Source organism: Salvia splendens, chromosome 7 (genome assembly GCF_004379255.2).
Source record: "Salvia splendens isolate huo1 chromosome 7, SspV2, whole genome shotgun sequence".
NCBI lineage: Eukaryota > Viridiplantae > Streptophyta > Magnoliopsida > Lamiales > Lamiaceae > Salvia > Salvia splendens.
Window position 1 is genome coordinate 1,132,195 of NC_056038.1, and position 26,323 is coordinate 1,158,517.

Below are 26,323 nucleotides of genomic sequence, written 5' to 3' on the forward strand. Positions count from 1 at the left end.
TTAATTTAGAGCATCACCAATGCACGGATGTCCCACTCGGACATCCACTAGGACTTCCCGCAATAAAAAAAATCACAAATTCACAAATAAAGCAATTTACGTTTACGGAAATAAAATTTCAACACGAATATAGAGTTTAAAAAAAAAATAATACCGGACGTCCGACTCACGCCACAATGGCGGACGTCCGCCCGCCCGTCGCCCGGACGTCCTTACAGGACGTCCGTATCCGAGTTGCTTCGTTACAATGGCGGACGTCCCGGTCGCCCGTCGCAGATGTCGGACCGGACGTCCGTCATTGGAGATGCTCTTAGATACGGTCTTTTTGAATGCTTTTTTAGTAGGGAGAATAACAAAAGGATATTTGTTTATCATTTACTATATCAAATTAGGTAATATCTATAAATGTAGAAACAAGTCAAAGACTTCAAACTGATGTGCAAAAGTTATCCACCAAGATTTTACAACAGATTTTGGTGGTTAATTTGATCCATTGAGATTAAAACAAGTTTAAGGATTAGCTCACATCATTCTGAGTTTCATGTACAGATTAAATAAGTAAAGCCCTTCACCAATCATTGAGAAGTCCTCTTCCTTTGCCTCCTTGTATTCGACGACGCCTCGGCCCCCGTTGAAGCCGAGCACCACCACTCGGCCGACGATCTCCCTACGCTTCTTCCTTCCATATCCGCCCCGCCACCTTCAGCTTCAGCTCCTGCCTGCTGCCACCGGAGAAAAACAGTGCCATGCTTCGTTGGATAATCAGCCCGTCCATGCTGTCCCGAACTTTTGTGTGGCTGTCGCGGATGCTCCTCGGGACCCCTTGCCAGGTCATCTTTCTCCCGTTTCCTCCGACCTCCAGGCTGTAGCTGAACTTGCGAGCGTCGTGGTCATCGCCCATGAAACGGATGAACGCCATGTACACGGGCGCCATCCCGAGATTGAAGGCCTCGAAGTGCAAGCAGAACTGGTAGCCGTAGCAGTTGAAAACCTGCGCGATAATTTAAATCGTGGGCAAGTTATTCGGGTTTACCATTCCATCGACATGAATCGTGAGAGACGATGAGAGAGCGCTTACAGTCAGCATCCAGGTGGCATTTTCGACGTCTTGGGGGTTGGATTTCACGTATCTGTGGTTGAAAGTGCACCCGTCGTGCATATCAACGTTGTGGTCTCGCTTGAGATGGTCTACAAGGAAAGGGATGCTGCCGCTGATGGGGCAGTCTGCGCCAGCGTACGGGCACTTGTAGGGACGAAACCGGCAAGTCTGTTCGTGCCTCGATCTGCCGTGATAGGGGAAAATGTCCTGACACCCGAGGATCTGGTACTTGCACGGCAGTTCAAGTGATTCCGCTACTCGTTCCAACGCTAAGCATCTTATGTTCCCAAGTTCGTGACGACAAATTGGGCAGCACCGCACCTTCGACTGGCACTTTGAGCATAAAGTATGGCCATTTGGACACTGCAACAGTAGAAGTCAATACGGTGATAGCAAATATTGAGAAATTAGCACAAAAGATAACTGTTCGACCCAGTATTGTGACAGATGACTATATCTCATCTTCGTGTCACATTCACACTGTTTTCACGATACCAAATAAAAAATACGACTTAGAACGACCTTTCTCCATACCTTCCTACCATTCATCTTAACCCGACTGAACCTTCTGCCAGAATCATGAATCCTATCATCTAACTAACAAAATTCTTCAAACCACAGCCCCCCTCCGAATTTAATCAATCCATCAAAATCTATCCAAGTAAATAGTGGTTTAGTTTGGAATTTGGATTACTTTTATCAATCCTTCGATCACTCAAACCAAACCTCTTGAGTGACTAATAATTCAACCTTTTGTCATTACATGCTACAGTTATAAGCAACTAAACACCAATAGTTTATCAAAACAATTTCTACAATCAAAATTCAATTACTATCAGCCAAGAGTGAACTTGAGACTTCCGTATCAGAGCACTACCCGTTTCTGGCAGTAACGCTAGTATATTATAGTAATTTCATTTGCAAGTTATAAAAGTTTTGAATAAGACAAGATATGTATAGTGAGTAATTACCTGGTGAATTGGGGGGTACATTACATTCGTACAAACAGGGCATTCAAGAAGCTCGTGTACGGCTGTATTTGATGTCATGCCACGTTTCGGACCATTAAAAGACGAGATCTTCCGATGAAGAGATGCTCTATATTCAATAATCTCTGGAGCAACATCGTTATCTGAACTGTGGCCCTCAATAATGCCTTCATAGGTGCAGCCCGGAATCATGATGTTTCCGAAAATGCTGTTTACTGGATACCTGTGAATACATTGAATACGGGGAGTTAATAAGCAAGAACTTCGTATGAAGCTTAACAGACAAACTGAGTTGGACCGAAAAGACTCATATACAGTCGCGACAGATTCCCATTAGGTAGAACTTTTCTACATCTTATTATATACATTTTCTGAATTCGATGCGGCCATTAATACTTTGATGTTTGTGCTAGGAGTATTAGAACTTCTTAATAATACGTTAACATTTCATTGGCAAAAGGATGAACTAAGAATAAAAAAATGGAATGACTCGAAATACAAACCACTCAAAGAATAGAAGTCGCTAATGTACTCCATTTGATATGAATAAATCTCGTTATATGAAGTCTAGCAAGCTGTTTAAAAGTCGATATTTTGACTTGGACATTTTACCATGCAATATAACTATTTTCATCTTATGCCGACAAAGTGATAGAGCTAGCAAAAGAGTACGATGGATTAGCTAAAGAGGTAGTATATATTTGGTCCAAGTAATATCTTTGGAACGAGTTGTCATATGAAAATCTTACGAGCATTAATCAGCATTATATTACACACTAACAATTTTTAGCTTTGGGACTATCATTTCAAGTTTTCTCATATGGAAGCATCAAACCCCTAAAAAAGACATACTTCGAAGCTCTACAATTCCAATGCCCGAAAAGGCATCAGAATTTGATCCGTTGATTCAGTTATTCTGAGCTGCACCAGACATGAAAAGTGTTCGATTAGAAAGTTGCAGGTAAATATCAGTGAAGAGGTATGCTGCTTTTCAACCAGAAATGCGTATTTCAGACTAAATACATATGAAATATTATTTTCCACCTGAATGGGAAAGAAAGAAGAAGCTATAATCTGGAAGAACAGTCAGCGGTACCTAACTTCCTATATAATCAAAAGGGCGGAAAAGCACGTAGGAGTGTTACTTTTGTCTTGGTATATATCAGCTTTCGAGTGGGCATTCATCTTCATCAAAAATTTACAGAAGAGCAACAATTAAGTCACATCAAACGGAATCTTTCCAAATAAACTAAATTCAAACAAAAATAGCACCAGAAGAGGATTGTTGAATGATTCCACACATACATATAGTGATGCCCAGCTCAAGCCTTTTTTTCCAACCCCTTTCCAAAATTAAATCAAAAAATCAAAAGCATTAAACATCAGTATCTTCCATAATCCAAATTTTCTAATTTTCACAGCAATTCAAACCTAACATTTCACACAATCGCACAGAAATCAACGAGCAAGATAAAACTCAAATCTGATTCAAACCTACCGATCCTCGCAAGCAATTTCATTTCACTCAATACAAAGCAAGCTTCAATTTTTCACACAAAATTCGCTCATCACTCTCTCCAATCGAAACAACGAAAGCCTCCGGAGCAAGTAAAGATCAGATTCGTTCCACCCCTTTCCCAAATCAAATAAAGAAAAAATCGAAAAATCAAGCAGAGGATAGAGAGATGGAGACTAACCAAGAAGAGGAAAAACCCAAGAGAAGATTTTGCAGCAGGAAATGAATCGAACGCCCAAAATCGCAATCAACCCATGTTGGAGTAATCAATAATTGGGTAGAGATAATGCGAAATTACTTCAGCAGAGAGGCGATTTGTGTGTTGAGGTGGAGCTCAATCCTTGAATCCCGTTTCGCTTCCCTCTGTTTGCGTGTCTAGGTTGGTCTTATTCCACCACACTCGAATAACTTCAATCTGCAGACTCACTGTGTGTTTATGTGTGTGTGGATTTGATTGTCATCCTCCGCTTTTGATGGAGTATTTTTCAATCTTTACTTAATAAATTTCTAATTAAAGATCATATGTTTAAATTTTAATATTTCTTTTGACGCAAGTTAATTGAGTCATTTTTTAAATACAGGATTTAAGAAAGTAGTAGGAGTATTTAATAATTAAAGTTGATGAAAAGTAAAATAGAGGAAAAAGTAAAAAAAATGGCAAAAATGAAACGACTTCGTCATTTACTAACAGACAATACACGTTTTAATGCAAAATTGATAAAGTTATCGAAAATAAAAGTGTCTAAGTTTTGAATTGTCCCGAAATAGAAAAAGATGACTATTGAGCAAGTTGTTTTTAGAACCTGATTGACAAAAAGTATAGTTACGTCGTCTGAAGTAGGGTAAGGACTATTGTATAGTTACTTGATGCACTAATTTATTTAGTATAATAACACACAAATCGAAATATGAAGTAAAATAACTTAGCATGATGCCAACGAGCATGTTAGGCTATCGTTGCCCACGTCTTCTTCACATTGCAACGTGTAAGTCCGACGACTCGTTGAACTGACCGTACCGTTGTTGATGCTATTATTTTTTAAATTTATCAATCTATGAATACATATATTGTTAATGATAACAACTTGGTGTTCTATCTTATTGGTCTGGACCACTAATTATTATAGATTGCTAACTCATTTGTAAGTCAACCACAAATTTATTAGGTCCAAAGGATTGTACATATTTCTTACTCTTAAATACATAAAAAAAAAGTGACTCGGGTTCAATAATTTGAGAATCAATTCCTCATCTCACATGTATTTTATTTCTCAAATTCTTCAACAAAATGCAACCTCTCTATCAACCAACAATTTGTCCCCTGTGTTATTAAATTGATTATATAATAACCAAAACTTAAATAATATTTATATGTTCCTCAAGAAGAATTACGAAGTCTAAATTAGTCTGAGATAATATTATAGTACTCATTATAAATACCGTTAAATATTATCCCCACAAAGCAATCACACAGTTTTGTGAAGGGAACTTTAATGGGTACAGATAAGCAACCTTGTAATTAGTTTAACCTATTGATTAAATTTGTAAATTTTGTGGGGCTGTGTTTGGTGACAAGTGTTTGCATCTCACACAAAAATTAAAACGTTTGATTGACAATCGTTTGGAAAAATTTGAAAAGTTTGGAGGATGAAAATGGAAGAGAATACTTCAATGAAAGAGACGGAATATTTAATCATAACATGGAATAACGATAACTTATTTTAAATTTGTAGGCTGAAAAGATCATATATATATAGGAGTAGTATTTTTCAAGACGGTTTTTTTAGAAGTAGTGTACTAACCTATTTAATTTTTTTCAATAATGAGTTTACATTTGTTTGCAATGTTTTCAAGAGAGTGTCAAGAAGTTATCGGTGAAGATAAGTATCTGAACAAATATTTCTTCATATTTTGATGGAGAGATGACCAGTTTGTATCTTTAGATGAGTACAAAACCCTTTTTATGTTAAACAAGACACAAACCATAAAGATGGCTAGCTAGAAATAAATAAATATATTAAAATATGGCGAATAGTTCAATTTGTATATTCAGGAAAATGAATAGTACTTTTAAATAGTTTTTTTAAAAAATGTTTAGGATGAAAGTCATCAAAAAGTGACCAGGCTCAGGTGTTAACAAGGGAAGCCCAAACCCCTCGGGCCCACAGATGGGTCTTGGTCTACAATTTCTAAGTAAAACCAAATGGGCCAGAGAAGCATATCGGAATATAAACTGATTACTAAAATTGTAATTTCACAAATCAAACTTCCCAAAATTTAAAAACTACATCATTTGAAGTCCTCTTTTTCTTCCAAAATAATCCGCATATGGGGTGTTCGGTTTGCAAGATTGTATCTTATGATTAAATTAGTAGTGTGTTTGGTTCATAAGATTTAGTCCCCCAACTCAATCCTAGATGGATAGCCATAGAATAATTAGTCATAGCTAACTCCATATGACTAAAATAATCTCACAACTCAATCCTAGATTGAATCTTGTATTATTTTATCTTGAAAACCGAACACCACCATAAAAGACTAATGATGAATGATCGTAGCATTTGCTACCAAGTACCACTATACCAACCCTTAGGTCATTCAAAAATGACAAATGAACACGAGACATCATGCATTAAACTATTAACATCTTCTCACGCTAGCCACTTCATCATTCATCGATACCAAAGGACAATAAAGCTGTTCGAAAGAATGGGAGGAGTCATAAATCCGCCACTGTACATGCATGGAATTAATATTACATTACTCAGTCTCGAAAAAATAGAGACACCAAGATCCAAAAAAACGTCTCGAATCATAGATATTGAGAGTATGGTATCAAGAATTCTTCCAAGTGATTAGTGAAAAAAAACACAGATCCCAAATATACGTATATCAAAGCCTTGCAATCAAAATCAACAATAAGCCACAATAATCAACGTTAGTAAATGAAAACCTCTAAGGTAAGAAAATGAAAGAAATAAAACAATTGTCAATTTCTAAAATGAGATTACATTCTGCAAACCCAAATTTCTTTTGAGTGAAAGTAAACTTGGAGCGAGAAAGATGGAATTAGTATAGTAACAAGAATTCGGATCCCATAAAATCAACATGTTACCATCTTTATAAACTTTGATATGCTTATGAAATTTGTATACACCTTCACCTTTCTTAAGAACATATAAACTATAATAAGGTTCTTTCTTGATGAGTAGTACCTTGCTCCAACATTTCTCCACTTGTTCATAGTCTTTCAACAACCAGATGGCATTATCACATTCTTCATAATCAAGAAAACACAGACAATCCCTCAAAGTATACAATTTTCGTGCGATTCCACTATATTTAGTACTAGTAGCGGGTGCAGAGAATGTGCTAAAACGTTCTGTTTCAAGATCAAAACAACATACATAAGGAATCTTCCACCTAACTAACCAGTGGATATTGCCACTACAATGTGCACCAATGGAGTGATAGAAGAGATCAAACAAAGGGGCAACGACTTCAACGGGTCTCACGAAGACCCCGTTTCAAGAGTGTATACATGAAATCCGTATTTAGTGTTATGATAGACAACTTTATATTTTCCGCTTACTTTTCTTACTCCAAATCCAAAACAATCACGGGTCTGATGTCTACAAGGAATGCGCTCATCCAAATCAACAAATTCACAGGTGATCGGATTACAAACAAGCAAATTTTCCCTGTATTGACTTTTTAGAAGAAGCAAACCATTGACAGAACCATGTATTGCCGATGCTCGAGGGAACTCAAACTTAGTGATTAGACCATGATTGTCTTCCAATTTCAAAACATTGATCCACTTTGAACATAGAGGCCTGGGCCAATTTGAACATTGTTCCTTCACTGGGACAGTGACAGTGGGGCATGAGACTTCCCAAAAAAGTCACTTTCAATCAGATCGAGCCATGATTTGCAAACACATTTGCAAGTTCCAATAATTTTAAAAGAGTCTCAAGAATATATTGATGACAATTTCTAATGGTATGTATCTCAAAAAATCTCGCTCCATGTTTAGATGGGTTTAGGGTTTAGAGATCAATTTCGAACAACGTAACCTATAATCACAAAACAAGAAACCGTGATATTGTTATTTTGAGAGAATAAACACAAATAACAAATGCTTATTTCAAAGAATAAAAATCTAATTCAAATAACAATGAAGCCTTTTCTCTAATTCAAAATTAGAAATCAGATATTCAAACGTATGATTATGCGAACTCAATACCGTTGGATCCCAACGTATGAAAATAGACGAGGAGACTATCTTCGAGCGAGAGAATAAATTGAAAGGGGTTCAACAATAATTGTGAGAACAATTAATTATGATTTTTTTCACTTCTTATACTATTTGATTGATCATAATTCATAAGTATATATTTTAACCTAGATTTTTGTGCTGTGGACTATTTTTGAATAAGTCCGAGGGGCTTGTCGAATTTATTATAGTTTATATTGCAACCTAAAGTTTTATCCTGAATTTTATAAAATAGTTTTATATCTATTTTTTCAACTTTATCAAATCCATCACCATAATTAATCTCTGACATTACATTGACGACATAATATATTGTAACTTGTGTATTTATTCTCCAATGTGTAATTTTTCAGAGAAAAAATAAAATAAAATATCACATAGCTTTGAAATGACATGTAGTGGTCTCGGAAATTGAATGCGACGATAGATTTGATGAAATTTTTTAATATAAAGTTGATATTTTATAAAGATTATGAAAGAATTGAACATATTGTAAAAAACTAGAATAGAAACTATGATTAAAAAACTACGGGGCCCACAGATAGGTCTTGGTCTAAAATTAAATGGGCCAAAAGCCCAAATTTTATTTGTTAATACTTATATCTATGAACTCATTCATTTAGAACTTACAAATTTAATTTGGACGATCTACTTTTATTTTATTCGGACACCAAATACAACCAAACATAAGAAGAAGAAAAAAAAAATGTGTATATCCGCGATCTGTACTTTTGAAAATTTCCGAAAACATATTTATTCCGACTTAGACGAAGAAATGAATTGGAGTACCGGTGTGTATCACTATTTACTTCACTATCGGTCACCCAAGAGAATTTAAGCTTGAAAGATGGTCCATGTTGATTTACACAATATTCAATCGACAATCGACCATTGAAATAATAATAATAGTCACCTAAGCATGTGAAATAAAGACTATTTTGGGTACATTTTCATAATTCCTAAATACGTATAATCAAACAAGTTGTATGGTTGCTACAAATGTTGGACTGGTCAAGAATTGGCACTTTAGTTGTTTAAGCTTTGGTGGGGATCATTTTGGTGACAAGTGAGGAAACATTATGAAGATGCTTATCATTTCATATTATCTTTCACAAAATTAAATATGGTTTGGTAGGATATCATATTTATTCTTATAATTCATGCATAAGGGGGGCCAGTTACTTTAATTAAATAACCTAGGCCAATTTTAATGAATCATAGAGGCTCTAACTTCTAAGTGAATTACCAACAACCTATGCTCGTTGAATTTCGAACTCAAGTCACTTTGGCAAAAGACATGTCTTCTACTACTAAACTAGTAAAACTGTTATGTATATACGCTGAAATCAATGAAAAAAATGAGAAAAGATCGCGTGATAAGGGACGACTCACAGGCCGACTGAATGAGACGTTGAGCCACAACGCGGATTGTAGCCGTCGTGTTCCGGGCACAACGGGTCCGAGACCATGCATTTTATGTGTGTGTGGTGTGTGGACTCTTTGGTCTTCAAAAAAAGGACAAAAGTAAACAAAATCTTGAAACCCTACAATGATAAAGACCACTCATGTAGCTAATTACCAAGAAAAAATTTCTACCATTATTTGCATTTTCATTAAAATTTTTCTAATGTATGGGTCCCACGACCCCACCCCATTAAATTTCAAGATAATATTTTTTTGGCAAGCTCCGATTGAATGAAAACTATATATTATGACATAGGTGAAATCGAAAAATATTAGTGGTGGTAGAGGAAAACAATAATTTGTAATAATATCGTTAAATTATTTACATAATAATTGGTTGGGTGACATTTGTGGACCTTGTGATAAATATGACCCAACATGACTTGGCCCCAACGAGTGGGTAAATAATTACTAATTTTATTACTTATTACTACTATTATTAAATGGCCACCGTCAAACTTTTAGAATTTCATATTATTCCGTTTATCTTGGTAAAATTTAAATATTATATAAGATTGAAACTATTAGTTGCCTTACAAGCAAAGGAAACTCTACTTTATGGAGTAGTATACTTGCAAGGTTTCAGCAAGATAATTTTTTTATGTAATACTACAAAACGTTTATAAATGTGATCAAATTGAAAAAATGTGATCTACTAATAGAAAACAGTTATAAATAAAATCGATCAATAATAAAAAGTAAAACACAATCGTTCCATCTCAAATTAATACATAAACAAGAAAATAGAAATAAACAAACAAACGACACACATCGGAACATCGTTACTATAGTAAACGACCTAAGCAAATAACAAAAAATATAATTGATAATTGATTGTATTTGTAATATATGCTTCCACGTTCAAGTTCCATGCATGATTGCCAAACCAATTAAATAAACTATCAATACCAAATGCAAAATGTATTGTTACCCCACCAAAAAGATTTATGATTTATCCTTGTCGAGTTTGGTAGTCAATCAAACGAATTATCAAGTGGATTCTCCGCTATCTACTAGTAGTGTTTTATTTATTATTTGGAGCTCAACTATATTAATATTTCAGAATTTATCAAACCATATTTTAAATTCCATTTTTTTTTAAAAATTAAAAAAAAATGAAATTTTATTACATGTGTTAGTTTAGAAATATTTAAACAAAGTATTACTCCGAAGAAAATATGGAGTAATAGTTTAATATGAAGAAAAATAAACACTAAGTTAATTCGAAAATCTAAACCGAAATTATTTTTGATTCGGTTTGGTCCAGTTTGATTCAATTATACATATTACGAACCCTATACGTAGGAGTAAAAGTGTAATATGAGTAGATTTTTGGGGCGAAATGTAAATTACTATAACAGAATAACAACCTTTTTTACCGGTTTTTTTTCTTCGTCTTCTTAGGAGTGTGCAAACTTCCCTATTTTTGTAATGCTTCATTAAAATAAAGAGTAGTGTGTTCCTTTATTTACGCTTCTTTATGTGCACAAATCTTGAAGTAATGCTTTTCAAAAATTGAGGATTTGATAGATTAATATAGTATATAAACTTTGTTTTCTTCTTTACAGAATGTCCCGCAAATGAGGCCAAGTGTTTTCTGCATTCCATCTTCTGAGCACATATCATGTTTGACAAAATGCCTAAACAACTCTCCCAACACCAACAGCTCCCTCTTCACTATCTTTCTCTCTCAACAACTTCCATTTCTCCTCCATGGAAAAGCATCTCCAACCACCGCCGCCTTCCCCCCACGGCCGCCGCCGCCGCCAGCAACGCCGCTGTGAATGGTATATATATAGTTTATGCTTCATGCTTTCCACTTAATTGAGAATTAATTTGCTAATATTATTGAATTTGTATATTTCTATAGGGTCTTTCTAGATGTTCCAAGTGATATAACAATTCATGTAGATGATGCTACATTCTCATTGCATAAGGTAAGTAAATCCCGAAATACTGGTCGGAGATGAAATATCGAAATATCTTACCAACTGAGTTGCACTTCGTTATTGTTTAATTAATGCATTCAATTTTTGCAGTTTCCTTTGGTTTCAAGATGTGGAAGAATAAGAAAGCTCTTAGCGGAGGTTCCTGATTCCGAGCGCCAGACGTCGATCGAGCTCCGCGGCCTCCCAGGAGGCGCGGACTCGTTCGACCTAGCGGCGCAGTTCTGCTACGGCGTCAACTTCGAGATCACCGCCGCGAACGTCGCCGATCTCTACTGCGCCTCTCACTACCTAGAAATGACGGAGGACTACTCAAACAGCAACCTCATCTCCCGGGCCGGAGAGTATCTCGACACCGTCGTGTGCCGGAGTCTCGAAATGAGTGTCGAAGTCCTCCGCTGCTGCGAGCCCCTCCTCCCCCTCGCCGACGACCTCCGCGTCGTTGCCCGCTGCGTCGACGCCATCGCCTCCAAGGCAAGCGCTGAGCAGATCGCCTCCAGCTTCTCCCGCCTCGAGTACAGCAGCTCGGGCCGGCTCCACATGAGTAAGCACGCCCGAGGCGGGGGAAGCGGGGACTGGTGGGCGGAGGACCTCTCGGTCCTCCGCATCGACCTGTACGAGAGGGTGATCGCCGCGATGAAAAGCCGCGGCGTGAGGCCCGAGAGCGTCGGGGCAGCTCTCGTGAGCTACACGCAGCGGGAGCTGCTCAAGAAGACGAGGCCCGACCACGAGCCGCGACTCGTGGTCGAGACCATCACCGGCCTCCTCCCGCTCGAGAGGTTCGCCGTGCCCCTCTCGTTCCTCTTCGGCCTGCTGAAGAGTGCGGTGGCGCTCGACTGCGCGCTCTCCAGCAGGCTCGACCTCGAGAGGAGGATCGGGTCGCAGCTCGACGCCGCGACCCTGGACGACGCGCTGATCCCCTCGTTCGGGAACGAGGGGGACACGTTGTTCGATGTCGACACTTTTCATCGGATTCTGATCAATTTCTCACAGCAGGATTGTGACAGTGAGGATGATGATTTGGAGTCTCTGTTTGAATCGGGCAGCCCCGCTGCGGCGGCTTCGCCGTCGCAATCGGCGTTGTTTCGAGTGTCAAAATTGGTTGATAGTTATTTGACTGAGATTGCTTCCGATGCCAATTTGAAGCTCAACAAGTTCGTGGCGGTGGCGGAAAGCCTTCCAGCGCATGCTCGAACGGTCCACGACGGACTGTATCGAGCCATCGATGTATACCTCAAGGTAAGTGGTCGATATATACTCGATAATCGAACCGAACCAAACCGAAAGCACTTTGGTTAATTCGCTTCGGTCGGTTTTCTCAAGCATATTGGTTAATTTAATTCGGTTCGATAACTTTGAGAAAACCAACCGAGTGAATAGTTGAACCGACACTTTAGAGTTGAACCGGTGGTTAGTTTAAAACCCGGAACTGCCAGCCCCCTTCATAAAACTTATAACCGCCGATTTCTGAATCGAAACACGTAGATACTAGAAAATAGTATTCCACTACTATGTTAGTTTATGCAATAACAAATAAATGGTGTACATTCACAGGCTCATCAAGGCATAACAGATCAAGAGAGGAGGAAGCTCTGCAAACTGATCGATTTCCAAAAACTCTCCCAGGAAGCCGGGTCCCACGCCGCCCAGAACGAGCGGCTCCCCCTCCAGTCCGTCGTCCAGGTCCTCTACTACGAGCAGCTCCGCCTCCGCACGGCCCTGCTCTGCACGGGCTCCTCCGCCTTCCCGGACGACGACGCCAAGCCCGCCGTGCACCAGTCTTGGCGGATCAGCAGCGGCGCCCTCAGCGCGGCCATGTCCCCACGCGACAACTACGCGTCGCTGAGGCGGGAGAACCGCGAGCTGAAGCTCGAGCTGGCCCGCCTCAGGATGAGGCTCAACGACTTGGAGAAGGAGCATGTTTGCATGAAGAGGAACATGGACAAGGACAAGTCCAGTTCGAGGAAATTCATGATCTGTTTTGCTAGGGTGATTGGTAAGATGAGGGTGTTGGTTCGTTGTTACTCGACAGCGTCGCCATCGCCATCGTCATCGACGTCAAAGCAGCTGCAGGGGGAGAAGATTAAACAACACAATTTGTAGGTGTATATGTTTTATACTACTTGTTTGTACTTTCTTCCATCTTGTTTCTTGTTATTCGTTTACTATTTTTCATCACATTCTTTCTTAATAATCAACAACTGAAATTATTTAATTAAATATAGTAATACAGTGTCATTTCGCTGTCTACAATGTGACATCGTTTTTGTTGATATATATCCAGTAGTATCACGTAAGTTTTGAAGAAAACAAGAATTGAGTTCCTTCAAGAATAAACTTTGGCATAGAACAAACATTGCCCTCAATCACCACAAAAGCAAACACCCCTCTCTCAAGATTACATAAACTAAGCTCAAGAACCTTATCCGAGACAAAAATTCCACATGAAACCTAGGCCTCGGATTTGGCGTATAAATGGAGGCCAACGGCCAAGCCCAAGATGACCAAAGGGGCTAAGAACCGGAGGATCTTGACGACGAACTCTGATGTCTTGTCCTGATTGTAATGAGGCTGCTTGGGAGGGGCGTACGCCTTCTTGGGGGGGATTGTGGAAGGATCAATGTCACCAATGAGAAACTCCTCCATCTTCGTCATAGCGCTTGGGCTGTGCCCGATATCATCAAAATCCTCGGTTGCATCCTTCCCTGCAGCCACAGACAACAATGTTAGAGACGAAAAGCCCTACTTCAACTACCTCTTTATGTGGGGAGCTTTCGCAAGTACCTGTCGCGTTTATTAAAATGTCATCACCACCGGGATGATCATCCAAGAATTTGGTCACGTCATAGACCTGATGAAATGAAGAGGGATGGGAGAGTTGAGAAAGCCAAAATGTACACTAACTATGCAAGTATGAAGTATGTTGAGGTCATATGTTGTGTGATGATTTGGAGGAAAGGTACAGTTTTGGAAGAAAATAAAATTTTGTATCTGTCTCACTCATTTACCCAAAAACTGGACCTTTAAACATGAGATTTACTTTCTACACACATCTACAAATTGAAGTTCACAAGAATAGCAATCTCTACTCACAAAGCACAAAAAACAAGCTAGGATAGGGAAAAAACCTAAGCAAGAAGCAATAAATCCCAAATCCAACCAAGCCCAATTCAAGAATCTATCAAGATTTAATCTTTGTAGCACCCACACATCAAACACACAAAATAAAGTCCACCCACTATATCATTCAAAAAAGTGATCAATATAACGGTCACAAACACATAAAAATTCAAGAATAGATCCAGATTGAGACTTTGATACATGGACACATCAAACACACAATATCAAGCACACCCACTACTACATCATTCCAAAAAAGGTGCAGTATATTGTCACAAACTCAGAAACCAATTATAAATCGACCAAGATTGAGTCTTTGACACATGCACATATCAAAAACCCAAAATAAAGTCCACCCACTAGTACATTATAACAACACTTGGTCACAAACTCAAAAACCCAATTCAAGAATCGATCAAGATTGAGTCTTTGACACATGCACACATCAAACACACAAAATAAAGTCGACCCACTACTTCATACCAATAAAAGCACAGAATCTAGGCCACCTTAAAACTTCCAAAAATGTACCTTTCCTCCAATGACAAGCCAGCAATCCTTGCTGTTGCTGTGCTCTGAAACCTCAGCAAGAGTGAAAACCTTAGCCATTGAAGAACAGGGGTCGTAATGATGGGCTCTCTCTTGAAAAAGTGCTCTCTTTTGTAGAGGGTGGGTAGTTGGTAAGTCATAGGTGGGGAGGGGTCACGTGTGGTAAAGACTAACCAAAAATGAACCAGTCAACCAATCAACCCAATTTTTGTAATAAAGTCTAAAAACAGTCATAATTTAGTTTTTTTTTGCTTATTCAATTTGATCCTATTAATTTAGCAAGAACTGGTCTAACTATTTCATGATTCATGTGTATACAAGCTTTTAAGAAAATAAAGATTGTATAGTGAAAACGACAGTAGCTTTTTTCAGTGAAGTTTTAGATAGAAGTGAGTGAGAAAAAAAAGAAAAATAGTTGGGCGGAGGAATCAATCAAGCAATAACAAGAATCAAAATTCTAGTATTTCCTATTGGACCACGCACTCCTCCATTCACTATTTTCCTTTTTTATCGAAAAAGAAAAACTGAGGATTCACCAGCCATAACAACACATTAGTAGTAATAAATACTGATTAAAGCTTTATTCGATTTTTGATAAGATTTTAAACCAATTGCTAAAATTATAAACATAAAACTCGAAATACAGTAAGTTCAGACCATTCTGACTACAATAGAAGCCCAGTTTGAAATAACCCAAAAAAGTACTTATGAAATCGTCAAATTATTATCAGAAAAAGAATATCAAATAAATTTTATTTTCCTTTTCTAATTTGGTTATATTTTTATGAATTTTTCGAATTTCATAGCAATATTTCACATTTACTATATGCTCCATTTATTATTCTTGTTTTTTCCACATAATATCTACGGGCCGGCTACAACAATAAATAGGCCCAAAATAGATAATTAGGAGCCTACTAAATCAGGCCCAAATTTCTCATATGATGGAAAAAAACAAGAGTAGGTAAAATATCCATAATTCGAATAACCAAATCGAACTCGAATATTAAATCCGGTTAGGGATTTTTTTTATTAAAAGTCAAATTTTTGGTAGTACTGTTATATTTCAATTTCTTGGATTTTATGCTTTATTTTGAATTTCAAATATTTAGAATTGGTTCAAATTTATATCTATCGAAATTGGATTTTAGAGGTCATGATTAGCTATCTATCATGTCCTCTTCTTCTTTGACGACTTCTTGAACAAGAATTCTCTCAAATTGCAACTTTAAGACATGATGGAAAGAATAAAATATAAACAGTTTCATTAGAGAATTGGTCACATTCAATAAAAAGGTTTAAGAGTTTGAATTTTTAGTAGTCATGAGAGAGAGAGAGGGGTGTGATGATTATGGCAGAATTATGGCATTAATTATGGGGTGTGCAAAAAAAGTTAATTTCCCTTGATCGACAAGACTAACTTTAATTATGCATATACACATAGGCCTAAACTCAATCATTTTTTTACCTTTTGCTGGATTCATACTCAAGCATCCTATGCATATAAAATTTGATTTTTTTTTCATGATCCATCTCTTCTTATGCATGAAATAAATCGAATGGATCAAAACTTAGTAATTTATTTATCCACGCAAAAATATGAACAACTAAGCAATGCAAACTAAATGAAAGTGCCTAATATATAAAATTAGATTTAGTACTTTGGGAATCTGATAGTAATTTTTACATATATAGAGAGAGATTTTAAGAGAAGAAAAATATGATGCATTTCCAACAGAAAACGAAGTGTATCTTAGTTGCTAAGACGTTTGTCGAGTCACCGGTAAATGGGAAACCATTTCTTTTTAAATAATTGAAAAAAACTGGCTTTGCAAAAGGTCAAAAAAGAGGGTGGAAAAGGTATACAAGCATAGAAAGAAAGCTGGCCAAAAAGAAGGGAAAAAATCATGCAAAAACAGTAACTGAGAAAAAAACACAAATAAATCACCACTGATTGTTTCTTCACTGATAATTTGAATTCATGCCTCACAACAAGAAACTGAAAAACAAATGGATTCATGTGTTCTTGAACACTATCTGAGAACTAACTATCTGAGAGAACTAACTAGAGTTTCCAACTTTTCCTATCTTAAAAGATTTAGAGACTAAAATTCCACCTTACTAGAAAGCACACACTTCTTCTACCACCAACATCTTGCTTGTCCTAACGAATGCAAAGATTGTTCTTTTGTGGGGGGTGGTGATGATTGGATGGGTAGGGTAGGGTGGGAGCAAGGTATGCACCTTTTCACTTGATGCTTTGTGAATATGGTCCCTCTCTTCCAAGGTAACCAAGACACCATCACTCATGATAATTACCTGTCCCAAACATAGCTCAATCTAGAACCGCATGCATTGTAACGGTCAAAACTTGGCTTTTTTATTACTTCACTCAACAGCTTCACCTCTCATTGCTCTCTTCTTGCTTCCTCTCTCCTCAAGAACTAACTACATCTCTATGATCAACTGGGATTTACCACAGACCTGCATTTAGCTTCTCACATTTCTACTTTATGGAGTTCAGCTGGCTCATCTTATTACCATTTTCAGCATTCATTAGACTCACTCTATGCTACCAAGATGGTAAGTTAAGTCATTTCATTTTTTCTTGAGATTATTCATGTAATTGTTGAAAGAGAAGTTGTAGGAGTGTGTGTTCATAGTTCATACCTTACAAATCTGTTTCGTTTGCTGCTTTTGTTAGGATTCTTGAGTTTAACATGTGGCGGAAGTGTGAACTATGTGGATTCTTCCAATGTTTCGTGGACAGCGGATGGATATTATGTGAGCAAAGGGAACATCAGCAGTGTTGTTTTCCCAGAGGGCACGTCTCGCTCGCTCAGATTCTTCCCGGATTCGTTGGGGAGAAACTGCTACAGGCTGCCACTGCACAACACCTCATCTCTGTTTCTTGTGAGGAGCACGTTCGTGTACAAGAACTACGATGGCCTTGAGAAGCCCCCTGTGTTCTCTGTCTCTCTTGGCACGGCTATCACCACCACGGTCAATCTTGCCCACACCGATCCTTGGATTGAGGAATTCGTGTGGGCGCCTAATAAGGATGTGCTGCCCTTGTGCTTCCACTCCATCCCGAATGGGGGATTCGCGGTCGTCTCGTCTGTTGAGCTCCGGCCTCTGCCTTTGGGGGCCTACAGCGCTGCGTTGGGGGATTGGAGCAGTAAGCTTATGAGAAAGGCGTACCGTATCAACTGTGGCTATGTTGATGGACCACTGAGGTAGTGTGTGTGTGTGTGTTTTGATTGTTTTGAGGTAATGTGATGATTGATTGATTGTTTCTTGGCAAAAATGAAGGTACCCTCTTGATCCATATGATAGAATATGGGATGCTGATGAGGATTACTCACCTTACCACGTCTCATCTGGCTTCGACATCGATAGCAACTTCAGTCTGTCCGGTATCAAGGAGAGCCCTCCGTGTGTTATACTGCAGACAGGGCGCGTTTTAGCCAGGTGGAACAGCCTTGTATACGCGTTGCCTCTAGACAACCTGGGAGACTACCATGTTGTCCTCTACTTTGCTGGCATTCTGCCAGTCTCCCCATCATTTGACGTGCTGATCAATGGGAACGTCGTCTACTCAAACTACACAGTGGCACGCTGGGAGGCGAGCAGCCTCTTCTTTACTGTGAGAGGGATCAGGAGCTTGAACGTAACGTTGAAGGCCATCGCCTACTATCCTCTGGTGAATGCTCTTGAGGTTTACGAGATTCTCGACGTTCCTCTAGAATCTTCTTCGACTACAGGTTTGAGGTGCATTCTTGAATTCTTGTTATTCTTCGAGTAGAGCCTTAAAAAAACATTGGTCTCGTTTGCAGTTTCAGCGCTCCAGGTTATACAGCAGTCCACGGGGAAGGATCTCGGGTGGCAAGATGATCCATGCTCTCCAACACCATGGGAGCACATTGGCTGTGATGGAAACCTTGTTACATCACTGTATTCCCAACACCTTCGTCTTCTTTGTCGTTCTTGTTGTCGAAAAAGTGACTAAATCTTGGTTTTTTCGCAGGAGACTCTCGGATATCAACTTGAGGAAGATCAGCCCTATATTTGGTGATCTGCTGGATCTGAAAGCACTGTAAGACCCTCTTTCACAAGACATTTCCAAAAAAATCCCAAGATTATGAAAAAACTCGATTCCGTGGTGATTTCAGGGATCTGCACAACACTTCTCTTGCTGGAGAAATACAAAACTTGGGAGGCCTACAGCATCTTGAGAAACTGTATGCATCATCTTCCCTTGCAAATTAGTTTATCGAGAGTGAATCAAAGTTCGAAAACTCGGTTTTGATGATTGCTGCAGGAACTTGAGCTTCAACCGGTTAACAGCATTTGGTTCTGAGATGGAAGACTTGATGAACATTCGAGTTCTGTAAGTCTCATCACTGGAAACTGCTTTTCATCTCCAATCCTCACTCGATGGGAACGAAAAAGGATTGAAAAACGCGGTTTCTGTATGCAGGGATCTGCAGAACAATAGCCTGCAAGGGGAAGTACCTGAGAGCTTGGCAGAGCTGAAGGATCTTCATCTGTTGTAAGCCTATTTCTGCTCCTAAAACAGCTACATTCTACCAATCCCGCATTGTAAAAATCGCGCTTTGATCACATCATGATATACGTATTCTGTGTCTGTCACGAATATTTGAAGGAACCTGGAAAATAACAAGCTACAAGGGCCACTCCCTCAGTCGCTAAACCGAGAAAGCTTAGAAGTCAGGTGATTATATCAGTCCATACCTCTTTCTGCATCTGATATCTGCCTAATTTTTTTCTGAACACATTCTCCGTTTTTCAGGACATCGGGGAATTTATGTCTCTCCTTCTTGACGACATGCAACGAGAGCTCAAGCAATTCTTCACTCCAAACTCCACAAGTCACGGTCTTCACCCCAGGAAAGCGCAAGAACCATAGCCATCTAGGTGTTCTACTTGGTGTAGTGTGTGGAGCTGTTCTTGCTCTTTTCGCCATCGCGTTTTCAGCTCTCCTGTACATCAAGAGAAAGAGAGGCGAAAGCACGTCCATACCAAGTATGCCAAGCTCCAAACCAATCACAGTATCAAAGCTTTTTCATGATAACACAATCACACTAAGAGGATTGAAATGAATTTTTTAGAATCAGAAGTGGACATGCATACATGGGGTTCAGCAAGAGTTTTCAGCTACAAGGAGATCAAAACAACCACAAACAATTTCAAACAGGCCATAGGCCGCGGTAGCTTCGGCTGTGTGTATGCTGGCAAGCTCCCGGGTGGCAGACTCGTAGCTGTTAAAGTCCGGTTTGACAAAACTCAGCTCGGAGGTGAATCTTTCATCAATGAGGTATAAAGTGCACCTACTGTTGGAAAGTAAAGTAGCAAGAAGTTGGTTTTGAGACGACTTTAACAAAACTTCGTTTTCAGGTGTCTCTTCTGTCACAAATTCGCCACCAGAATCTTGTATCCTTGGAAGGATTCTGCTGTGAATTAAAGCATCAGATTCTGGTTTACGAGTTCTTACCCGGTGGATCCTTGGCCGATAACCTCTATGGTAATATTATTATTACTGTGGCCTTACTTAGTTTTTACTGATCATGATCTGCCTTCTTTGAGTGATGAGTCTAGCATTTTTAACTCCAACAGGGGCTAAAAGTAAGAAACTGACACTAAGTTGGGTGCGTAGACTGAAAATTGCTGTGGATGCTGCAAAAGGTATAGTTTACTTTCACCTTTGAAATCTTGAAGAATGGTATACCAAAAAAACTGCTTTTATTGGCATAGGTTTGGACTACCTACACAATGGAAGTGATCTACGGATAATTCATCGCGACGTGAAGAGCAGCAACATTCTTTTAGACACAGAAATGAATGCTAAAGTCTGTGATTTTGGCCTTTCTAAGCAAGTGGCTCAATCAGATGCATCTCATGTCACTACTGTAGTCAAAGGCACTGCAGGCTATCTAGATCCAGAGTAATCTCTCTTTATCTCATAGATAGATGGATAGATAGATATATGCTTGAACTAATCGAACGTTGTTGCAGGTACTATTCTACTCAACAGTTAACTGAGAAGAGTGATGTATATAGCTTCGGAGTTGTACTTCTCGAGCTGATATGTGGCAGAGAGCCGCTCACTCACACAGGCACTCCAGATTCCTTCAATTTGGTGCTTTGGGTATGTAGATTTAGTGATATTATGATTTTTCAATGATATTTAGCATAACTTAGAATTCGATATAGTGATGAGTGTGTTTCTGTTGACTGCAGGCTAAACCGTACTTGCAGGCTGGGGCATTTGAGATTGTGGATGAGAGCCTAGAAGGAAGCTTTGATGCAGAGAGCATGAGAAGGGCTTCTCTGATTGCTTGCAGGTCGGTTGAACGAGATGCATTGTGCAGGCCGAGAATTTCAGAAGTGGTGGCTGAGCTCAAAGAAGCTTACAATCTCCAGCTTAACTATCTTGGAACCTCTGCAGCAAATTAAGAGATCTTGACAGGCATTTTGCACGAATAGGGTCGCCTGTGGCCGTGATTCGCCTCATTGGAGACGGGGAGGAGGGAGGCATGTCTGTGTAACTTATTGTGTGAGATGGTGAGAGAAACAGAGATGTTAACATACTCAAATAATGGAGGCCACTTTATGATGAATATGTATTTCTGCAAACTGCATCTATTAGGAAAGAAACTGTTGTAATACACATTCTCATCTTTATACAGCTGCTTGAACTCAGAAGAAAATAGTGAAACAAGAGTAATCTCATTCGACTATCAACTAATCATAATACTGCCTACCAATGATTGTGCTCAACTGATGATTGAGATCTTCTGCAAGAATGGTTTGCTTGCTCGTTCCAAGATATGTACGCTAGCTAACTTGAGGAGCGGCTTCGCAGATAGAGGAATAGTGTTGTCAGAGCAGCCAAAGCATATGGAAACACAGTCCAAATTCCCTGAAAGGAAACAGATATTACTAGAATAGTTATGACAAAGTTCTACTTATCATGGCAGAAAACAAGAACTCACGACTACGGTGGCAACAGTTGCAAGTGCAAAGACTGGACGTTCTCGCAGCAAGAATCCAATTGCCAACTAAACAAGAGAAAATCACTGTCATGGCCCAAGATAGACATATTTTCTTAGAGTCATTTCTTGATGATTTGAAAAACCTGTATTGGAAGAGTTACTAGTCCACCACAGCAGACACCGGCAAAGAAACACTCTGGTGTTATACCCTGCAATCATATTTCATTTATCGTATAAGAGTCATGAAAGCATTTCCAGATTTTGAGATTAATTCGCAGATGATTACTGACCATTGCCCCAGCAAGAAAAGCTGTGGGGTTTCTTACTCCAAGAGAAAATCGTTCCACTGAATTGCAAATAAAATGTGAGAGTTCATCAACCTCTGAGACTGAATGAGAAAGTGCAGGATTTACAATGAAACAAGATAACATTACCAGAATCACATCATATTACAAGTTTGAAATTACTCAATTTGTATTCTTTTTCTCAGTTGCAAATCTACCTCCTCAATAATGGCCTAAGAAGGAATATAAACTTCAGTAGAACTGATAAACTAACCGAATCCAATAAGATTTCGGTATCGTTGCACAGTGCCCGAAATTTCCTTAGCTTTCTCTTCACCAACCCCTATCTACAGTATCATCAAGGCACATATCACACATCATAACTACAGTGGAGAATTTACAAGGAACAAAATGTGTTCCACCACACATACCTTCGAAAGAACATCATCAGATGCCTTGGATTGCCTGAACATTTTCCCAAGGTAAAATGGTATCATATCACTGATGCAAACTCCCCTGAAGATACAAAACAACATTTCACCTCAATGAGTTATAGTATTATTCGAGATGCTCGAAAATTGGCGACTCTAAGACACATCAAGGTAAAATGGGTATCATATCACCGGTGCAAACTCCCCTGAAGACACAAACAACATTTAAGCTCGAGATGCTCGGAGATGGGCAAATCTAAGACACGACGAAGAAGCCAAAGAGAGCAAAAGCACTAACCAGTATACCCACAAAACAGTGGATAAAATGTATGGAGCATTTCTAGAAAATGAATCCACAAGAGATTGCCATGTCCCATCCAAACAAAGTAACCTTGCCAAAGTTACCCCAACCTACACCATTTTAAATGACCTGATAAAAGGGAAGATTACTACAGAGATGCATCAACACACAAATTGTGACTTTTGCAGATAAAAACACACACCCATATATTCAAAGCCTCTTCGCTTATAAACAATCCGAACCCTGCAGCCATGAGTAGCCAAAAGTAGACCCATCTGCAACAGAGAAAGCATATAACTTAAACAAAAATCTTGTTTGTTTGTTTTTTTTGCTGAAAATTTGAAATTAAAAAGATGGGAACTTTTTTCACCCTGGAGCATATTCTGGTAGTAATACTGTATATCCAAAAGCTCGAAAACTGAAAGCCGCAGAAGGCGAGACCAAAGGGGGAGAGGCTCCATCTTGTAGAAACTGAATCCCAGTTGATGTTCCCAAATTTGGAGGCTTCGCACCGACTAATACCAATGTAATCACAGCAGCTATCCCCAAAAGTATCCCTAATTTCGAGAGAAACGAGCTTCCACTACCATCAATTTTGCTATCTAAGCTTTCAGAAACCCTAATTGGATCATCTGGAACAGCTTCGGAGCTGTCTGCGCCATCATGTTTAAAGCTCCTGATCCTGCAAAACAGGAGATGATTGTTAAAATTGAGCTTATATCATATTTATCACTCTCTTATATTCCCCCTATTTCCCGAAAATTACCGAGAACGCGATGATTTGAATAGGATTTTGGTGTTGCCGGAGAGAATTCTGGAGCAGTGAATTGGACGACAGAAATGCAGTCGCCGGTGGTATGTGGAGCGGCGCGGCTGCCGCGGGAGAGCGAGGATGGAAGGAGGTCCGTTACCGAGAATAACCGCCATGAGTGACTGAGACGACGGCGCCGGCAACAGGATTGTTTGCTTTCCGGTGGGCCCAAATTCACTGATATTGGGCCACGTGTTTTGGCGGATATAATTCGAATAGCAGAATTACCAAAGTTAATACTTTATGTATAAATTTATTCATGTCAATCGGGCCGGCCCATCTGGTTTCGGGCCAACACTACTCTGGTTGCGGGTCAATCAGGTGGGGGCTAATCGGACTGTTGTTTTCTTGGGTTATAAAGTTCGTGTCTAACCCTAAAAGCTCGGGTTTCGGGCTAGTCCACCAGGTTAATCGGGTTGCTACCGACAAAATTAACATGCGATCAATCCAATAAATAATGATGAAAATTATTTATATTTATAAATATAAAATATTTAATTTTGATAAATTTAAAATACTATATGCATAACTCAAACATAAACATGATCAAATACTAATATGTGAGATTTGTGCAAAATAAAACAGTATATTTAAAAAATTTAAAAGCATGTAGCATATTTTGAGAAATTTTAAAGCATGGTTTAAAAATTTAAATAATTTTAGAGAATTTAAAGTTTCTAATTTGTTCATCTATTATTATTTTAATAAAAATTTAATATATAATTTGTATATTTAATATAAAATTGAAAGTCATTTTTTAAAGTTATATATATTATAAAATAATCAATGAAGTGTCGAATTAGGAGTCAAACAAATAGAACAATAGAAATTTTGTTGGGTTTTCAGACCAGCCCATCGGGTTTTCGGGTCTGGGCCTAACGGGTTGCGGATTAAATGAGTGCGGGCTAATTGAGTTGTAATTTTATCGGGATAGAAATTTTCAACCCTAACCCTATAAATTTAGCGGACTTTTCAAGCCAACCCGCAGGTTGCGGGTTGCATTGACATCCCTATATAAATTACAGCATAATGCCATAATCATATACTATGACATTTGTGACCTTATTTATTTAATTGAAAATTTTTTTGGAGATGTAATATTTAGTGGTGTTTAGTGATTTAAGTTGAAAGAAAATAAAGTAATATAGATAATAAGAGAAGATATATAGAATAAAGTATGAAATAAATTAAATAGATATTAGATACATTTAAATATGTTATTTTTCATAAAGTGAACACTCAAATAATATGGGAGAATTCAAAATAGTATCATGAAAGGAATATACTCCTATATATAGGAGTGTAAAGAATGAAAGAAATATATCCAAAATTATATGGGCTTGTTAGGTTTGATTATAACTCAAAACTTTTAGATATGAGCCCAAAAAGTAAAACATATAGGAGTATTAGTATTATGGAGTACTATAAATCTAAAATTGATAATGTTTAGTACTTAAATTATGAAGATTTAAAATGAATCATCCCTTTGAATGAAAATTCGTGATCTTGGATTAATATTCCATATGCAATTGAAACAAAATTTAATTTTTTTAAATTATCAATTTTGCAAGTGACGCTCATGTATGTTTTTTTTTAAATTTATACATATATGGTCGTCATCGTGAATTGTATAGTTGATGCCAGTCATCCTCTAGCTCTTTCGTCATGGATCACATTTTCCAAGTCATGCTCCTATGCTTTTTTCACAACTTGACCAAATAAAATATATTTATTTATTTATATATGTGTGTTAAATATGTTATGTCGTCCACTGCGACATAAATTAATTAGGCCCAAATCTCATAGGCAAAATTATTGAATTATCTAGTAATAGGGCCGGTTCACATTTGACTAAAGTAATCATGCATCGTGCTCTTTGAATATATCGTTCGGTTGAGGATAAGATGCTTCTTAGTCAGTACTTTCTTTGTCTCATCATAAGTGAGTCGTTTTATTTTCATACTCATTTTTGGAAAGACATATAAACTAATTAAAATGAGAAAATGTAAAGTGAAAGAGAAAATCATGCAAGAAAGTAAGAAAGTAGCATCTCATTTATGGTGGGACAGATGAAGTACTATTTACCATTCAAGAAAGTAGCATCTCATTTATGGTGGGAAAGATGAAGTACTATTTACCATTCAAGTTTTAATAAATAAGTTAGATAATCAAGTTATCTGTAACGTACTCTTCTATCCAAACTTAACAATTCAAAGAGGGTTAGTTGCCGAAAAATTAGTAGATTTTGATCAAATTATGTTTTGTTTCACAACTTTAAAAGTTAGATAAAGAACTGTAAAGTTTGGATCTGTTAACAATTATCTCATGCCGAAAAAACTTTTTTACTTACTTGTAACTACATTGTTGATGTTTTTCAATCGAACGACGTTATTCTCTTCATGAATAGACTACATCTTTTAAGTTTTCGCCAACGATGTTCACGTGTGATGGTTGTCATACCAGATACGGAGTATAATTATTAAAAATATATTATTTTATAATTACAAACAAATCATAACTT

At 38.1% G+C, this 26,323-nt stretch overlaps 5 protein-coding genes across 10 annotated transcripts; 2 read left to right on the forward strand and 3 right to left on the reverse strand.

Moving 5' to 3' along the window:
• Positions 1 to 350: 350 nt before the first annotated feature.
• LOC121810912 (E3 ubiquitin-protein ligase SINAT2-like) lies at positions 351 to 4,093 on the reverse strand. 2 transcript variants are annotated; one of them, XM_042211650.1, is made up of 5 exons: positions 3,786 to 4,093; positions 2,941 to 3,009; positions 2,071 to 2,311; positions 1,079 to 1,462; positions 351 to 991 (listed from the first exon to the last, which is right to left on the reverse strand). In XM_042211650.1, the coding sequence occupies exons 3-5, from the start codon at positions 2,278 to 2,280 to the stop codon at positions 668 to 670; spliced, it is 918 nt and encodes a 305-aa protein (XP_042067584.1). In that variant the 5' UTR covers positions 2,281 to 2,311; positions 2,941 to 3,009; positions 3,786 to 4,093; the 3' UTR covers positions 351 to 667. The 2 variants fall into 2 exon arrangements, with proteins under 2 accessions (XP_042067584.1, XP_042067583.1); XM_042211649.1 differs by lacking the exon at positions 2,941 to 3,009 and having other exon boundaries at positions 3,786 to 4,092.
• Positions 4,094 to 10,691: 6,598 nt separating this feature from the next.
• LOC121811657 (BTB/POZ domain-containing protein At5g48800-like) lies at positions 10,692 to 13,510 on the forward strand. Of its 5 annotated transcripts, none has more exons than XM_042212545.1 (5): positions 10,696 to 10,772; positions 10,913 to 11,131; positions 11,215 to 11,281; positions 11,384 to 12,529; positions 12,845 to 13,510. In XM_042212545.1, the coding sequence occupies exons 2-5, from the start codon at positions 11,058 to 11,060 to the stop codon at positions 13,391 to 13,393; spliced, it is 1,836 nt and encodes a 611-aa protein (XP_042068479.1). In that variant the 5' UTR covers positions 10,696 to 10,772; positions 10,913 to 11,057; the 3' UTR covers positions 13,394 to 13,510. The 5 variants fall into 5 exon arrangements, with proteins under 5 accessions (XP_042068474.1, XP_042068479.1, XP_042068475.1 ...); XM_042212541.1 differs by having other exon boundaries at positions 10,740 to 10,842; XM_042212544.1 differs by having other exon boundaries at positions 10,750 to 10,795.
• A 28-nt stretch (positions 13,511 to 13,538) lies between these two features.
• Positions 13,539 to 15,236, reverse strand: LOC121811658 (cytochrome b5-like). The gene is made up of 3 exons (XM_042212546.1): positions 14,942 to 15,236; positions 14,075 to 14,141; positions 13,539 to 13,995 (listed from the first exon to the last, which is right to left on the reverse strand). Exons 1-3 carry the CDS (start codon positions 15,017 to 15,019, stop codon positions 13,742 to 13,744), a joined length of 399 nt encoding a protein of 132 aa, XP_042068480.1. The 5' UTR covers positions 15,020 to 15,236; the 3' UTR covers positions 13,539 to 13,741.
• A 1,962-nt stretch (positions 15,237 to 17,198) lies between these two features.
• Positions 17,199 to 21,650, forward strand: LOC121740880 (probable LRR receptor-like serine/threonine-protein kinase At5g48740). The gene is made up of 16 exons (XM_042133531.1): positions 17,199 to 17,542; positions 17,664 to 18,195; positions 18,272 to 18,723; positions 18,796 to 18,913; positions 18,987 to 19,055; positions 19,132 to 19,200; positions 19,281 to 19,349; positions 19,440 to 19,511; positions 19,626 to 19,694; positions 19,773 to 20,005; positions 20,092 to 20,297; positions 20,378 to 20,504; positions 20,597 to 20,665; positions 20,735 to 20,924; positions 20,996 to 21,128; positions 21,221 to 21,650. Exons 1-16 carry the CDS (start codon positions 17,473 to 17,475, stop codon positions 21,434 to 21,436), a joined length of 2,694 nt encoding a protein of 897 aa, XP_041989465.1. The 5' UTR covers positions 17,199 to 17,472; the 3' UTR covers positions 21,437 to 21,650.
• On the reverse strand, positions 21,590 to 24,024 carry LOC121740882. Its single transcript, XM_042133533.1, has 10 exons — positions 23,758 to 24,024; positions 23,362 to 23,673; positions 23,194 to 23,266; positions 22,989 to 23,101; positions 22,691 to 22,775; positions 22,534 to 22,606; positions 22,266 to 22,321; positions 22,119 to 22,184; positions 21,976 to 22,041; positions 21,590 to 21,902 (listed from the first exon to the last, which is right to left on the reverse strand). Exons 1-10 carry the CDS (start codon positions 23,916 to 23,918, stop codon positions 21,822 to 21,824), a joined length of 1,086 nt encoding a protein of 361 aa, XP_041989467.1. The 5' UTR covers positions 23,919 to 24,024; the 3' UTR covers positions 21,590 to 21,821.
• Between the last annotated feature and the right edge of the window lie 2,299 nt (positions 24,025 to 26,323).

What these genes read in the sequence shown, in the direction of transcription:
- LOC121740882 (XM_042133533.1), bottom strand. Translation starts at nt 23,918, where the DNA reads ATGGCGGTTATTCTCGGTAACGGACCTCCTTCCATCCTCGCTCTCCCG. An exon ending in CTGATGATGTTCTTTCGAAG is followed by an intron (nt 22,607 to 22,690) that starts GTATGTGTGGTG and finishes ATGATACTGTAG; the next exon opens with ATAGGGGTTGGTGAAGAGAA. An exon ending in TAGTAACTCTTCCAATACAG is followed by an intron (nt 22,042 to 22,118) that starts GTTTTTCAAATC and finishes TCTCTTGTTTAG; the next exon opens with TTGGCAATTGGATTCTTGCT.
- LOC121740880 (XM_042133531.1), top strand. Translation starts at nt 17,473, where the DNA reads ATGGAGTTCAGCTGGCTCATCTTATTACCATTTTCAGCATTCATTAGA. An exon ending in CTGCTGGATCTGAAAGCACT is followed by an intron (nt 19,056 to 19,131) that starts GTAAGACCCTCT and finishes TGGTGATTTCAG; the next exon opens with GGATCTGCACAACACTTCTC. An exon ending in CCTTCAATTTGGTGCTTTGG is followed by an intron (nt 21,129 to 21,220) that starts GTATGTAGATTT and finishes TGTTGACTGCAG; the next exon opens with GCTAAACCGTACTTGCAGGC.
- LOC121810912 (XM_042211650.1), bottom strand. Translation starts at nt 2,280, where the DNA reads ATGATTCCGGGCTGCACCTATGAAGGCATTATTGAGGGCCACAGTTCA. An exon ending in TGTACCCCCCAATTCACCAG is followed by an intron (nt 1,463 to 2,070) that starts GTAATTACTCAC and finishes CTACTGTTGCAG; the next exon opens with TGTCCAAATGGCCATACTTT. An exon ending in ATGCCACCTGGATGCTGACT is followed by an intron (nt 992 to 1,078) that starts GTAAGCGCTCTC and finishes ATTATCGCGCAG; the next exon opens with GTTTTCAACTGCTACGGCTA.
- LOC121811658 (XM_042212546.1), bottom strand. Translation starts at nt 15,019, where the DNA reads ATGGCTAAGGTTTTCACTCTTGCTGAGGTTTCAGAGCACAGCAACAGC. An exon ending in GGCTTGTCATTGGAGGAAAG is followed by an intron (nt 14,142 to 14,941) that starts GTACATTTTTGG and finishes TCATTTCATCAG; the next exon opens with GTCTATGACGTGACCAAATT. An exon ending in CATTTTAATAAACGCGACAG is followed by an intron (nt 13,996 to 14,074) that starts GTACTTGCGAAA and finishes CTGTGGCTGCAG; the next exon opens with GGAAGGATGCAACCGAGGAT.
- LOC121811657 (XM_042212540.1), top strand. Translation starts at nt 11,058, where the DNA reads ATGGAAAAGCATCTCCAACCACCGCCGCCTTCCCCCCACGGCCGCCGC. An exon ending in CTACATTCTCATTGCATAAG is followed by an intron (nt 11,282 to 11,383) that starts GTAAGTAAATCC and finishes CAATTTTTGCAG; the next exon opens with TTTCCTTTGGTTTCAAGATG. An exon ending in CCATCGATGTATACCTCAAG is followed by an intron (nt 12,530 to 12,844) that starts GTAAGTGGTCGA and finishes GTACATTCACAG; the next exon opens with GCTCATCAAGGCATAACAGA.